This window comes from Perissodus microlepis, chromosome 4 (genome assembly GCF_051167445.1).
Source record: "Perissodus microlepis isolate ML-2025 ecotype Zambia chromosome 4, ASM5116744v1, whole genome shotgun sequence".
Taxonomy (NCBI): Eukaryota; Metazoa; Chordata; class Actinopteri; order Cichliformes; family Cichlidae; genus Perissodus; species Perissodus microlepis.
In genome coordinates this window covers 6965593-6979341 of record NC_140464.1, presented here as the reverse complement: position 1 = coordinate 6979341, position 13749 = coordinate 6965593, and the positions used below count along the sequence as shown (strand labels likewise).

At 39.3% G+C, this 13749-nt stretch overlaps 1 protein-coding gene across 3 annotated transcripts in view; it reads left to right on the top strand.

Annotated features, from left to right (window-relative positions):
- Positions 1-2997: 2997 nt before the first annotated feature.
- LOC146388176 (MAGUK p55 subfamily member 3-like) overlaps positions 2998-13749 on the top strand; it is a 35948-nt gene continuing 25196 nt past the window's right edge. For 2 of the 3 annotated variants that reach the window (XM_084925302.1, XM_084925301.1), the window contains exons 1-3: positions 2999-3168; positions 12575-12637; positions 12755-12873. In XM_084925302.1, the coding sequence (XP_084781428.1) occupies positions 12601-12637; positions 12755-12873 (156 nt within the window). In that variant the 5' untranslated portion in view covers positions 2999-3168; positions 12575-12600. Of the gene's footprint in view, positions 3169-12574; positions 12638-12754; positions 12874-13749 lie in introns of all 3 variants that reach the window. The other variant, XM_084925300.1, reaches the window with a different exon arrangement.

Here is a 13749-nt window from a genome sequence, read left to right as displayed (position 1 = left end):
CAGCACAGTCTCAAAAGCATGAAGGAGATTTTAGGAGACAAGCAGTTACTCTAGGAAAGCTGGACAAGGCTGTAGAGGTTCCTTTACCCCTCAGCAAGACTGATATCCTCTCCTTTGTGCACAGAGGATCAGAATGAGCATTGCCAAGCTCTATAAAATGACCTCCAGAACGAGACTGGTGTGAATGTTTCTGACCAAATAATCAGAAAAAGATCTTGTGAGGCTGACCTGAAGGCCTGATGTGGTGTAGTGGGCCCTGTGTTCACTGCCCGGCACTGTGGAGCCAAATTTGGCATTTACTATAGAATACCAGAACTTGGCAGGTCCACCAATGGCACCCTGTGAGAGCAGCTTCAACCTGAGCACATGTGACAGACATAAAAGTATCTGGAGAAGCTGTAGAGAACATTATGCTGCCTGTAACATCATTCAGCATGATCAGTTTGCTGATGGTCTGGGGAGGCATACCCATGGAGGAATGCACAGACCTCTGCAGATCAGGCAATGGCACCCTGACCACTATCAGGATGAAATCCTTGGACCCATTGTCAGACCCTACGCTGGTGCAGTGGGTTCTGGGTTCCTCTTGGTGCACGAGAACGCCCAACCTCATGTAGCAAGTGTATGCAGGCAATTCCTGGAGGATGTAGAAAGTGATAATACTGACTGCCCTCCACACTTGCCTTACCTAAATCCAATGCAACATATCTGGAGCTTTATATTTTGGTCTAATCAGTGCTGCCAGGTTGTACCTCAGACTGAACAGGACCTCACTGATGCCCTGGTCCACCTCTGGCATTTATACAAGCACAGTGGGGCCTTGTAGGAGCTTTGTAGGTTCATCATTTTCATTTCTATCAAATCCTAACACATTACCCAATCCATATCAGTACTGATATCCAGCTTGATTTTTTTCCCTTGAGATGTGGCGTGTTTTCAAAGTGCTCCTTTAATTTTTTGGAGCAGTCTATATCAGAAGAGACTGGAAAAACATCCCTCTCCCAAAAGTCCAGATGTTTACACCGTTGTTAAAAGATAAGGAATGCTACACAGTAGTAAACGTGGCCCTGTCCCAGATTTTTGGGAGTTGTTGCTGCCATCAAATTCAAAATGAGCTAATATTTTTTGCAAAACAGTACATCCTCTTAGTTTCTTATTTTAAACACTTGATATATTTTCTATGTTCTATAGTATGTAAAATATGGGTTTATGAGATTTACACTGCGTTCTTTTTGTATTTAGATTTTATGCAGCAGCAAAACATTTGTGGAATTTGTTTTGTACTTGGCTTCAAAATTCTGGTTGCATCTGGACACAGCGTGGAATAAATTCTCACACAGTTTCCTGCATGTGTTCTATTATCTGATGACAGCTCCATCCCTTTGGTCCCGTTGGAGCAGGCTGAACACAGAAACCCAGTTTATGGCCTATTTGTGAGGTCAGGGGACAGCTTAGCCCTCCTGCCCCTCCTCTCACTGCAGAGCCGACCCTTCCTGGTCCTCGGAGAAGGAAATTAACAGATGCTTCTGAATCAATTTGCCCAAAGAATCACAATGACCTTTCAGAATCCCTCCGTCCAGATCACCTGCTCTCACTGAATAGCCCTGGCTGCAAAAGGTCAGAACTCAAAGCTCTTTAATAAGTTTATTTCACAGATACACACTGGGATAATAATTTATTTGTTAATAATACCGAAAAAACCCCAAACAAATAAAAAAGACCATATAGGAGAAAGAACACACACATAACATATTTAATGTTTAAGATAACATATATTTAGGTCATTCTCCCAGTGAATGTTAGCTTTAATATCATTAAAAGCTCAGTTAGTGGCAATATTTATAAGACATCAGAAAGAAAAAAGACATTTTGGTATTTCCCATTTATTATTGTACGTTTGATTTGACTGCATCGTGTACGCACATCCCTGAGAACAGATGGAGGTCACCAGTTCACTGTGATTGAATTAAATCACTTGTTGGCATGTTCATGGCATATTTGTACGTGCAGTTCACTTCTTTGTGTCCTGAGAGCTGTAAAGGTCTGGTCCCCCCCAAAAAACCCCAGAAGAGATCCACAAACACGGACTGGGAACGCCCCCAATTATCATAAGAAAGAAAGTCTGTGTGTGTGTGTGTGTCCACTCTGAACAGCATGCATGCAGACAAAGCGAGCAGCCGCTCCCTAACTGGATGTGGGCTCAGCTTCATCCTGCCTGGCTCTGAGAGGAGGGGGAGGGGAACTCCCTGTTAGAGGCAGCCAATCAGATCCAGTAAGTAACCACAACATGTGACAGTGAAATTGAGTCAAAATAAAAGGAGAAAATATTATATTGAATAAAACAATATGTGGATTCGTTGGCAGCATTGTGTTTGTGCCATTTTGTCCTACTGCTATTACTTTCTTGACAAATGAGTCACACAGCTAAAAATATAGATATTTTTAAAATCTATCTTGAGATGTTAAATCAACAAGGCTATAACCAACCCTAGTTGAAAGATTTTGAAAGTGTGTAATCAGACTGCTCTATCTGCCTGTAGATACAATTTTGGCTGCTGTAGTTTTGGCTCTGCTTTTGGTCTCCACCAAATTGTTCTCTTTTACCTGTTGTTAGTTACAATGTGTTAAAACACAAGATGAAAAACAATAGAATTTGGTGATATTTCTCAATACGTAACCTTGAATATATTGCACAGTATTTTACCCATTGCTAATTAAGTACAGCTTTAATGGCATTTTCAACTGAATATTTTCATTCATTATCACATACTTGTGTTTTTTTATCTATTTTTTTCTTTTCTTAAATAATGCAACTCATATTAAAAGGCTGGTCTATTCTAACAACCCCCTGAAAAAAGATTAGATAGCAGACTCAGAGGCATTGAGTATGAAAAATGTAAAATCTTAACCCCACTCTGGCATTCTTTACTGATGTTGTTAGCAGAAAGAGCATCAGAAATGTAAAGGGAGGAGGATGGGAGGGCTGAGAGAGGGCGCGAGGCAGAGAGGGAGAGGCGCTCACTCAGTGGTAGCAGGTTTGTGAGACCAGCAGCCAGAAGAGCAGGAAGAAAGAAGGAGGAGGGAGAGGATTCAGAGCGAGACAAACAGTGTGGCTGCAGTCAGGAGACACAAACAGAGAGAGAGGAGGAGATACGGAGAGAAGCGAAGGTAAGAAGGCAGCTTTTGTCCACATTGATCTGTTTAACGCCTTTCTGTTTTTCAGAGTGAACGTAGGGTATCAGCTGGAAGAAAGGATGCTCTGCTACCCCGTGCGAGCTCTCCTTTTCTTCCTCTGTCTGCCAGCTGATGGCACGCTGTATGTCGGGAGAGCAGAGCGCTGTAGCACTGCAGGGTGATGCAGAGAGATGGAGGAGAGAGGAAGAGGAGGGGTGTGGGGGAGGGAGGGATGGGCAGCATTATGCTCTACAGACATGAGGAAGTAAGAATAGAGAGATCAGGTGGAAGAGAAGTGGAAACAGGAAGAGATAGCAGACATCTGCCTCCGTTTTGCTGTGTAGAATTCAGGAACCGGGTGTAGGGGGATTTAGGAGGGGGGGAGCCTTTTGTGTGACAGTGTGCAGGAGCAGGAGTGTGTCAGCTGTCAACATCAGTAGTTTCCCTCCATGTTGGAGATGATATAAGTTTCTGTCTGGCCACACCCTCTGCTTGCTCCTGTGAGATGAGATTAGATGATGGGAGGTTTTTGTGGTTGCGCAGAAGTGATGGTGTGAGCCTGGGAAGTGTGTGTGTGTGTGTGTGTACGTTGTGTGTGTGTGTGTGTGAAAAACATTTTGGATGTTGGCCAAAGATGCTTAGTATTGCCTCCCATTACTGTCAGTTCAGTGGATTAGCCGTATGTGAGCGGTGTTCATTCTCGAGGCAGCGACAAGTCGAGCCAAGCCGCTCAATCATGTGCTCACCGAGATGTTGCTCTCAGCTCTATGTGTGTGTGGAGACCAGCACGGATTCTCCAGTGTGTGTGTGACTGCCTATGTCTTTATGTGTGGAATACTGTAGTGGAGCACACACAGCTGCAGCTGTATACAGATCGAGCCTTTAACCCCTGGCATGATTCCTCTTTACAAGTTCCTCACATCCATTTTTTAGTGACATGATACAGAAATAATATACTGTAAAAGCACACTGGACAGACAGAGACCGAATGCTCCTGAAGCAGGGCTGACCCTTGTCATCTGGCAAACTGAAACAGTCTCTGAAAGGCAGCACACTTAGAACAGCTCGACCAAGCATTTGTTGCTTTAGTATCTATACCGAGGCATATTACAGCAAAGTAGACAATGCATTTTCATTAAGCACTGCTATGTTCAAGAGGGGGTTTCTAATGATTCCTACATACAGGCTGCACAGTAAGCACTGCAGCTGGCCTATTTTGTGTTGTGACATCTTCAGATATACACAGAGAGCAAGGGCATAGTCTCTGTGCACAAAAACAATAACAAGCAGCACCACGATGACTGAATGGAAATACACTGTGACAGGAATCAACAGTCTGAGTGATTCCAGATAATACTGTATGAAATATATAATATTTATGATGGCAAATCAGTTCTTTGTTATTGAAAATAATTACCAAAGAGAGTTTTAGCCCTGTTTGTTGGCCTTTAATGGAAATATAATTCTGTCAGTTGCATAATGAGCAGGTTATTTCATATGTGAACAGACTCGTGTGTACCTATAAAACACCTATTTATGAATTACCTACAAAGAACCTGGAGCCTTTGAGAACAAGCAGGATATAAATTTTACATCCATACCTTCCAACTTCTGCTGGAAATTTTTTATCATACATGTCATGAAAATGCACTTTTTTCCTGAAAAAGCCATTATTTAAATGTCTAAAAGAAATCATGTTTTTGGAAACTGTAAATTTAGGAGGTAATAGCAATAAATTAAATAATAATTAAAATAATTAAATTAATTGTTTGTGTCCTTGGAGCAGTGAAAAGTCGTCTTGTTTCCATGTAGAATTAGATTTATTATTTCAAATTGAATATATTTAACATTCTGACAAAGTAAGACTGATTTGAAACAATTTTCTTACATTTTATATTGAAAAATCTTACAAAGCCCTGGATCCTTTAAAGGAAAGAGGAAAGCTCTCCCTCTGTTTGTTGCAGGAGAGCAGTGGCTGCTCTGTAGCTCTCTTAGGGCTAAGATTTTGCTGGATGAGGCGTCACAGAGACTCGAAGCGACCTGATAAAACTCTTGGCAGTGCGCTGAGTACTTTGAGGGCCAGTGACTCTCATGGTGAACCGCCTGATATCATGCCGCCTCCGGGGCTCGTGACTGAATGCAGAGGAATAAAAGGCTTGTGGACCAGCTGTGTGGTTCTAACAAAGATAAAAGATGAATCAGGACAGAAGAGTGGAGGAAAAGTGAGAGCAGGATGTGGTGGGAGGAAGATAGAGGATGTCTGAGTATGTTGGTTGTGTGCTCACGCGGGGTGTAACCTGTTTGTTTTCTGTTAATGTGAGTATCACTTTGGATAGAAATCACTGAGATTCCTGTTTAGAATATTTTTGATTTTTAAATGTTTTATTTAAGGCAGGATTATGTTATTAATGCAGTAATAGGAATGTTTGCATTTTAGCAAAGTCCAGAAGAATACTATATGACGAAAGCTGTTATCCGGTCAGCTGACTTTTGAGCTGTGGCTTCACCACTCCATCGTGTTTATGTGATCTGCAGTTAAGCTCTTAACTAGATTTCAAGAGACATCAAACGTCATTTTTGCTGGAACAAAGTGCAAAAAACGTAATGTCTGAGTCTATTTCTGGATCAGTGACGTTGGGCGATTTGGTGATTGTAGTCCTGCTGATGTTTTGAGCTACAATAACATGAACTCAACTGTGCAGGATTTCAGAATTCAGGGTGTGACAGAAGAGGCTGATATAAATATGCATGTTGACGGTGGATCTTCTGGCGCATGTCATACCAGGCCTCAAGATACCAAAATGAGAAGAAATTTCAGACTAAAATACATCATTTCAATGCACAAGACATCATTGCAGTCCAAGGTTTTGCCCTTAAATCCACATTAAATGTTCACAATGTTGTTTAAAATCTCCACCAAGTTTACACATGTAGCAGGTTTGTTCACTCAGCATCTTCCGGTCTCCTAGGAGTGCTCGCTTAACGGGCTGGGTTTGAGTTGTGCTGTGAATGATACAAACTTTGACCAGAATGCTGAATGTGCAGTATAAACAGTATCTTTGGATTTGCTTTGATTAAAAATGCTTTTTTTTAAATCAAAGTATTTTTAAAAATGCTTTTTAACCCCCGTGACCTTGAATTTGAACTTGGAACTTTAAACTTTGTGAATTTGATGCACTGTTTGGCTGTAAACGTCTTAACAACACTGACCTTTGAGGTAGCAAAGAGTTAAAAAAAAAACAGGTGTTATAAACTAATGCGTAGCATAGTATATGTAGTATGTGTACTAGCTTTTAGCTTTCTGGATTAATCCTAAGCTACTAATACTGTAAGACAGCAAATAATGATTAACTTTAACACACTGGTTCTTTAAAACCAGGTTCTATAAAACTATTGCATATAAATGATAGACATAGCCACCCATGTGTCATCCTCTAACTTTGAGTTTGGTATTTTGACTGTCAACATATTTTTGGCAAACAAAACCTAAAAAAAACTAAACTGCTTTAAAGACAGCTCAATACAGAACATAAAGAAAGGATCTCCATCTGTGTCTGTGTGCCTTTTAGTGCGTATCCTTAAACATTAATACAATGTAAATGGAGCGTTATTGATAATCAATCAGCAGACGGTCGCTATGATGGGGTAGATTAACTACTGAAACCAAACCTGTGTTTTTACTGGAGAGCAAACATGTTTAATTCTTTTCAGTTTTTAAAGTGGGATATTTTAAAAATGCAACCCCTGAAGGAACTGAACAGCTATTTGTGGTTTTGGCTTGTGTACACTATTTTTCATCTCTGGAGGTTGCCACTTCAGCAGAGCTAGTATTTAAAAAAAACAGACTTTGATTAGCATAATTTTAGCAACAATCCATTTTCTAAACCAGTTAGGCAGCTGGGGGTTGTGTGGAGACTGGAGCCTATCCTAACTGCCACCAAGAGACTGGGTACCCCTGACCAGGTCACCAGTCTACCACACAGGTCTAATGAGGTGACACAGACAAGTAATCATATCCACACATACAGTAAATTTAAATTCAACAATTAGGTAATATGCATGCCTTTGGATGTGGGAAGAAGCCCATGCACAGGAAGGCCTGACTTAATGAAGAAGTTGATGAAGAAAACTAGGAACCTTCTATTTACCATATAATTGCTGACATTAGTGCACATGGTAATAATGTATATTTTGATATCTTAGTGTAAATGTTTTAGCAGGAATACATATGCAGTGATCGTAACAAGAGCAGCAAAGGGAGATGCAATAAATCACGAGCTTTTGATTGTTTGAAAGCTGCAGTTTCAATCGTCAGTTTAATTATTCAGAAACATATCACTTGGATGCAGTTTTTAGCAAATTAATCTTAAATTCATGAATACATTTTCTTTCGTGCCAAGTCACTTTTGTTTTTGGATTTTGACATTGTGCGTGTTGGGGATAACAAATGATCTGAACAGATCCTTCTAATTACCAATAAAAGGGAAACATTCATGTAACATGCTGTAAGCTGCTGAAACAGGAAGTTCTAAACTGAGTCAAATATTTGGAAACAAACGTCAAGCTCCAGGATCCTGCACACATAGCAGGTTCTACATACCCGGGATATCTTTCCATTATTTGGAATCACTTACCGCTACACGGTAGATCAAGATACGCAGTCACACTAAGCTGGTCATCAACTTACTTTGCCAACCCAGGGCTTTCTGATCTTAGGTATGAAAGTAACACAGCTGCTTCAGATAAATCTACATGTGAGCGCAAAAACACTATATAGTAGCTAAGTGTTAAAAGAACTGTATAAACGCATGGTTATGCTTTAAAAGTTTTGGTCAGTAAAACAGAAAAAGAACTATTATATTAATAAAATTTGGCCTGTTTGATGGCAGGAAGAAAAGCTGGCAAAAATCCTAATTTTGTGAGTAAACAAACTTATCAACATCCCAATTATTATGACAGGGAAAACTGAAGTACGCCATCAAATTCATTCTTAAATTTGCATAAGACAGTTTTGTTTTGTTTTCCTTCCAGCTGGAGCCCAGGTCGTGTTTAACTGAGAGCGAGTAAGAACTAACAATTAATAAATAACACAATTCAAATATAGGCTTAGTTAATGTTCAATTGATATAATAGCTAATAATTAATAATAATCCAGTAACTATCCATGCACAAAGGTCTGAAAGATCTGACACTATTTTCTGAAGTAAGGGGTGACGTCATACTTGGTGATCGCTAATCTCTAGCAATAATAATAGTAATTATAATATAAGTTATCATGGCAGTGTAACCTGATAAGAGCCCTGAAATTTTCTGGATAAAACAAAATCCTGGTTTGTGGTACAGGCCTCAGATCAAGTATCAATATTTGTATGCTAATGAACCTAACAATAGTCATCACATATCAGTTTAGTTACATGTTTTGTTTTACAGTGTTTTTAAGGTCACTGTGAAGTTGTTCACAACCTTTTCCAAGTGAATTTAAACAAAAAACAAGCCCCTCTAAAACCCACTGTGTTCCTCCATCAGCACTAAAAGATGAGCTTGCAGGTGAACGCTGAGTATTTAGCAGCTGCAGAATTAGATGTTTCCCAAAGCAGAAACCCAAAATCATCAAAAGAAAAAAAAAATGCAGTCAGTTTAAAGGAGATTTGTGGATTTGTGGATCTGTATTTTTTTGTTTTTTGATTTTTATTATCAGACACTGGAAGTAAAAGTGAAGGAAAATCTCCAGTATGTCTGCGCGTTCAGTTTTGCCTGAGTCAGGCTGCAGAGTAGGAGCTTAATTATTGATCCCACTTGCGGGAACTTTTCACTAAAGTAGCTTGGCTGCCTCCATGAGATGTTTGCTACATGGTGTCATGGCCATTATTGCTGTTCTGACTTCTGAAGTGGTCCAAATCACACACAAAAGAAACAAAAAAATCAAAAGGAGACAGTGATAAAAGCTAAAAATGATAAAGACATCTAATCAAATGTGCAGGACTGACCCTGTAATTCTCTACAAGCATCAATACTTAAGCACAGTCTAACCATATATTTAATATAAATGAACTGCTTGCTCATTACAAAGGAGGATATTACATTTTCATCAAGTAGAAGATAGTTGTGAGGAGATGAGAGGAAACCTTTAAAGCATTCTTTGATGTAAAAATGTATCAGTGAAAACAGTGACCACTAAAGCCAGTCTATCATTCCTAGAAACACAGAACTGGCATTTTTTTTCCTTCCTGTGAGTTAAGAAGTAAAATCTAGCTGACATAGTTAATAACAAAAGGTTGTCTCTTGTGTTGACAGTACAGAAAACAGTGCAGCCCCCTCCCTCTCTGCCTCCCCCACCTCCTGTAATATCATCTCTGTTCATTATTCATGAGCTCGCTGCTGTCTCTGCTGAAGTTAATCAAATTCTGATTGTGAACCATCAAAGGCCTTGAATAGATTTAAAAAATGCTATAGGAGGAGTGAGACAGAAAGAAGAAGCAAAAGAGACAAAGATGATCACACTTGCAGAGATTCAAGATCTCTCTGTACATAACAACATAATTCCAATTTCTAGATGCATGGCCCAGGTGCACATGTCAAAATACAGATGGAAACAGAAGATCCGTGTTCAGGTGTGATTTATTTAACTGTAAGAACAGCGCAGATGAAGAGAAACTGAGCCAGCTGCAGTTTGTTGATGTTGCTCTGTCCTAATTCAAGAAGTCTTCACTTGCGCGCTGCATATCAGTGATGATATATTTAGGTTACAGACCCTAAGAATACACTGCTGCTCTGTTAGCACACAGGAATGAATGCTGTTCTATGTCACTGCAGACTCTTCTCACCTAATGACCACGGGTTGGCCACTGTAGTAATCCACCGCTTTGAATTGAATGCTCATCGCTACGTGCTAACATCCTCACTATGGTCACTGTTGGTGTGACCACCTGGTTTTATATTAGCATATACCCTATAGCATTAGCATTTACATTTTCTAATAGTGCTAAAGACAATTTTAAGTCTTTTTGTTGCAGTTTTGCCACAGTTTGAAGAGTTTAATTGTATTGCTAAGATATTACACTGTAAAATCGAATTAGGTGTGAGTATTGCAATAAATAAATAAATATGCAAGCTTGTTGTATTAGAAAAACTAAAGTGCAGTTTACTTTAGATATTTAAGTTAGGGTAGTACTTAGAATAACTTTATTATTTTGAGTGACGATACAAAATGAAGTAGTAAAGCTAACACAATAATTTTAAGTTCAGGGAACCTAAAGGAAAGCTTTGGAGTAACTCAGCTTTTGAGTACATGACACAAATTCAAGCCAGTTTAATCACTAGCCCTATATGACAAGCTTGTTAACTTTCCACTGAAAGAATTCTAGTACTCTTTCTATCAATATAAACATTAAATAAAAAATAATGTTAATCTAAAAATACATTTAGAACACTCACCAGGCTCAGTCGATGGCACTAGAACTTTTATTGCCAACAAGTACTTCAGCCAAGATTCAAAATTGGATGGATCTAGTGAAGAATAAATAATGATATTTCCATTATTACTGCGGCAAAAATAAAGATATATATATTTAACCAGGAAGACTAATCTGTCTCTGAACACTGAACAAGATCCAGCTCTCTAAAAACCGTTATATCTCACCTCTGCTCTAAGCTCCTTATCCCCTTGTATTTCTAATCCCAGACTTGCTATTCATCACCTGTCCTCTAGTGACTACTGCTGAGGCCCAGTCACTCCACCGCCCACCCCAGTCACTCCACCGCCCAGCCTCCACCTTATGTCAGTTGACCCAAACTGGACTGGATGGATCCTCAGCCTGGATTTTGAAAATCCACCTGCTAATTTTAGCTTACTGCTTTCACCCCACTGGCTACTGTTAAACCTGCCTCTGGAAATCTACTGCTTCACACCTGTTTCTTCAATGTGACTGAGATTATACAGTAAAAAAACGGCTAGCATGCTGTGCTAACAGTACAGAAGCCAACGTTACTTCTTGGATTTATTTTCACTGACTGGATTTGTGGGTTGTGTATGTTTAGAAAAATACATTGCTTAGGTGTTACTACTTTTAAAGGATGATCATCTTTGATAGGTAGATAGACAGATTGATATATGGATAGAAATGAGGGCCTCATACTGTGAGATATACTGTGTAAAGTGTTATTTATGCAAACAGTGAGAAAAAAACAAAGGAAATATGAAAATTAAACTCTATCTTCTAATTTGCCATTTCCTGACATGACTAAAAGAAGTCCCAGAGTCTGGTTCATAAATGTCCAACATAACTATGAGAAACAAGTGAAAATACTAAAACTCTTTGTTAATGTTTTAGCCATAGACTGCGGTTTTGGCTTTGCTGCAGTTTTCTGTTGTTCTGTCATCATATTACAGTGTGACATGAGTGACTCTGTGGGTTTTTTTTGTTTTGTTTTTTTTCCATATTGATCCAGGTTTCCAAGTGAGGAAATATGGAGAATATTGAATCAAGTGACAACGTTATTGATTGGCTGGGACTGCAATAATGCAGCAGTCTGTGCTGGGCTTACACTAAATAGATCTTTGAGTCACTCACAGGTCTGAATACTGAAGAGTGCTGCCTTCGTTTGTTACTTTAACTTTTCATTTAGCCCTCAGAATTCCAACTAAAGTTGTTGCTCTCATCTGTCTCATTTATGATGGTAAATTCCTCAAGACAAACTGGGATAAGCACTGCTTGTTTTGTTTTTAATTAAAATAAGCCTCAGTTGTTCTGAATTATATTAAAAGACTTGTGACAATAGATGGCTTTTGGTTTGTATATCACTGAAATTATTCCTTCAAGCAAGGAAGGGTGGCTCTTTTTTATGCAGCAAGGAGGACAGATTTACAACAGCATAGTGTACTGTAAATATGTGATAGGCATCCCTTCGAGTCTTTGTATCAGCAGCTTCTTCCTTAGAGGTTTGACACACTGCTTGTTTCACACAGGTTTGTGCCAGAGTATCCCACTCTGCACGTTTCACACATACCAACACAAGCTCAGACGGCCTAACGAGAGTCGGTGTGATTAATAGTACCAGCAGTGACTGTTTATCTTAGTAGTACTGCCCTATAATGCGAGCAGACGTGCAGATCCACACCTACACATTCACAGATGAGGTAACTACACTGCAAAATGGAAATTGCAACCCTGATTTATTGCTTGAAGTAGAAAAGAGGATGAAGTACAGCTATAATTACCAAACATGGGTTTCTAGGTATGTCAAGCCTACATGCTCACACACAAACACACCCTTGAATTTATTTTTTTAGGAAGAAAGAAGTTCTTTTTTTTTAATCACTCAATTAAACTTCTCGGAAAGCAACCGCCAGAGTCCAAGTGGAAGTGTGAGGAAATACTACTTATATTTTCTTCCCTCCCAGGTTTCTCCTCCTGACCTCACTGACCCATGAAAGAAGCCATGCCGGTTCTCACAGCAGGAGCGGGTAAGACAAGCGAGTGCAGATGCTCAACACATAGTGTCCATACTGCTCAAGGCTAGCTGTGCCCCATCTGTTCATGCTAATATACATGATGGATTTTCTAATTCATGACCTGTGCAGGGCTACATGAAACGCTGGCCCTGCTGACCTCTCAGCTGCGGCCAGATGCCAATCACAAAGAGGACATGGTGTTCCTCAAAGATGTCTTCAGTGAGAGGAGTTTGGGATACCTGATGAAGGTGAGGAATTATGATTCTTGTGAGGATGGTTCAAGCTTTACAAATGATAACTTGTAATATAAATATTTGGATAACTAATTTCTAAATTGAAACATCTATTATTTGTTTATGCAGTAAAGGTTTCTTTTTTGGGGGGGATGACTACCTGATTTCATGGAACATGAAACTGGTTTCTAGTAGTTTCTTTGTGAAAGGGTGCAACTACAGTAGCATCATGCCAAAATGCTCCCAATGTCTTTATAGTCTGTCTATAGGTCTACAGATGGCATAATTTTATAAAAACAAAACAAAACTCAAAACAAATCCTAAAATTTGATCATTTTGATGTGCACGATAATAAAAGTGCAGAATTTGGAAATAAAACCAGATCACACAGCTTTCGTCGGAGGTCTGCTCTTCATGGAAGTATGCTCCTGACATAAAATAAGCATCTGAAGACATTTGATCTCAATTATATGAGCATTCAGTCTGAATCAAAAGCATATACCAGTTATTTTTTATTTGGCTTACTTTTGGTGTGGTAGGTCATTCTACTTGTAAAATATTACAGCTGATGGGTGGAATAGTCAGGATTATGTACTTGACCATAGACTGTAGATAAAAGATGGACATAGTTTCCCATAATGCAGTGCCTCAAACTGGCTTTTAGACATACAGAGGGTGACTGTTTTGGTTGTATAAAAGTACTTGGTAAAAGGATCCAACTCACTTGATCTATGACCTCCATAAAGGCTAAAGCAAGGTACACTTTAGGGCAGGGATGGGGGAACTCCAGGCCTCAAGGGCCAGTGTCCTGCAGGTTTTATTTTATTTTATTTTTTTATTTTATTTTATTTTATTTTTTTGTGTCCCGTTTGGATCTTTAGCCATCAGAAT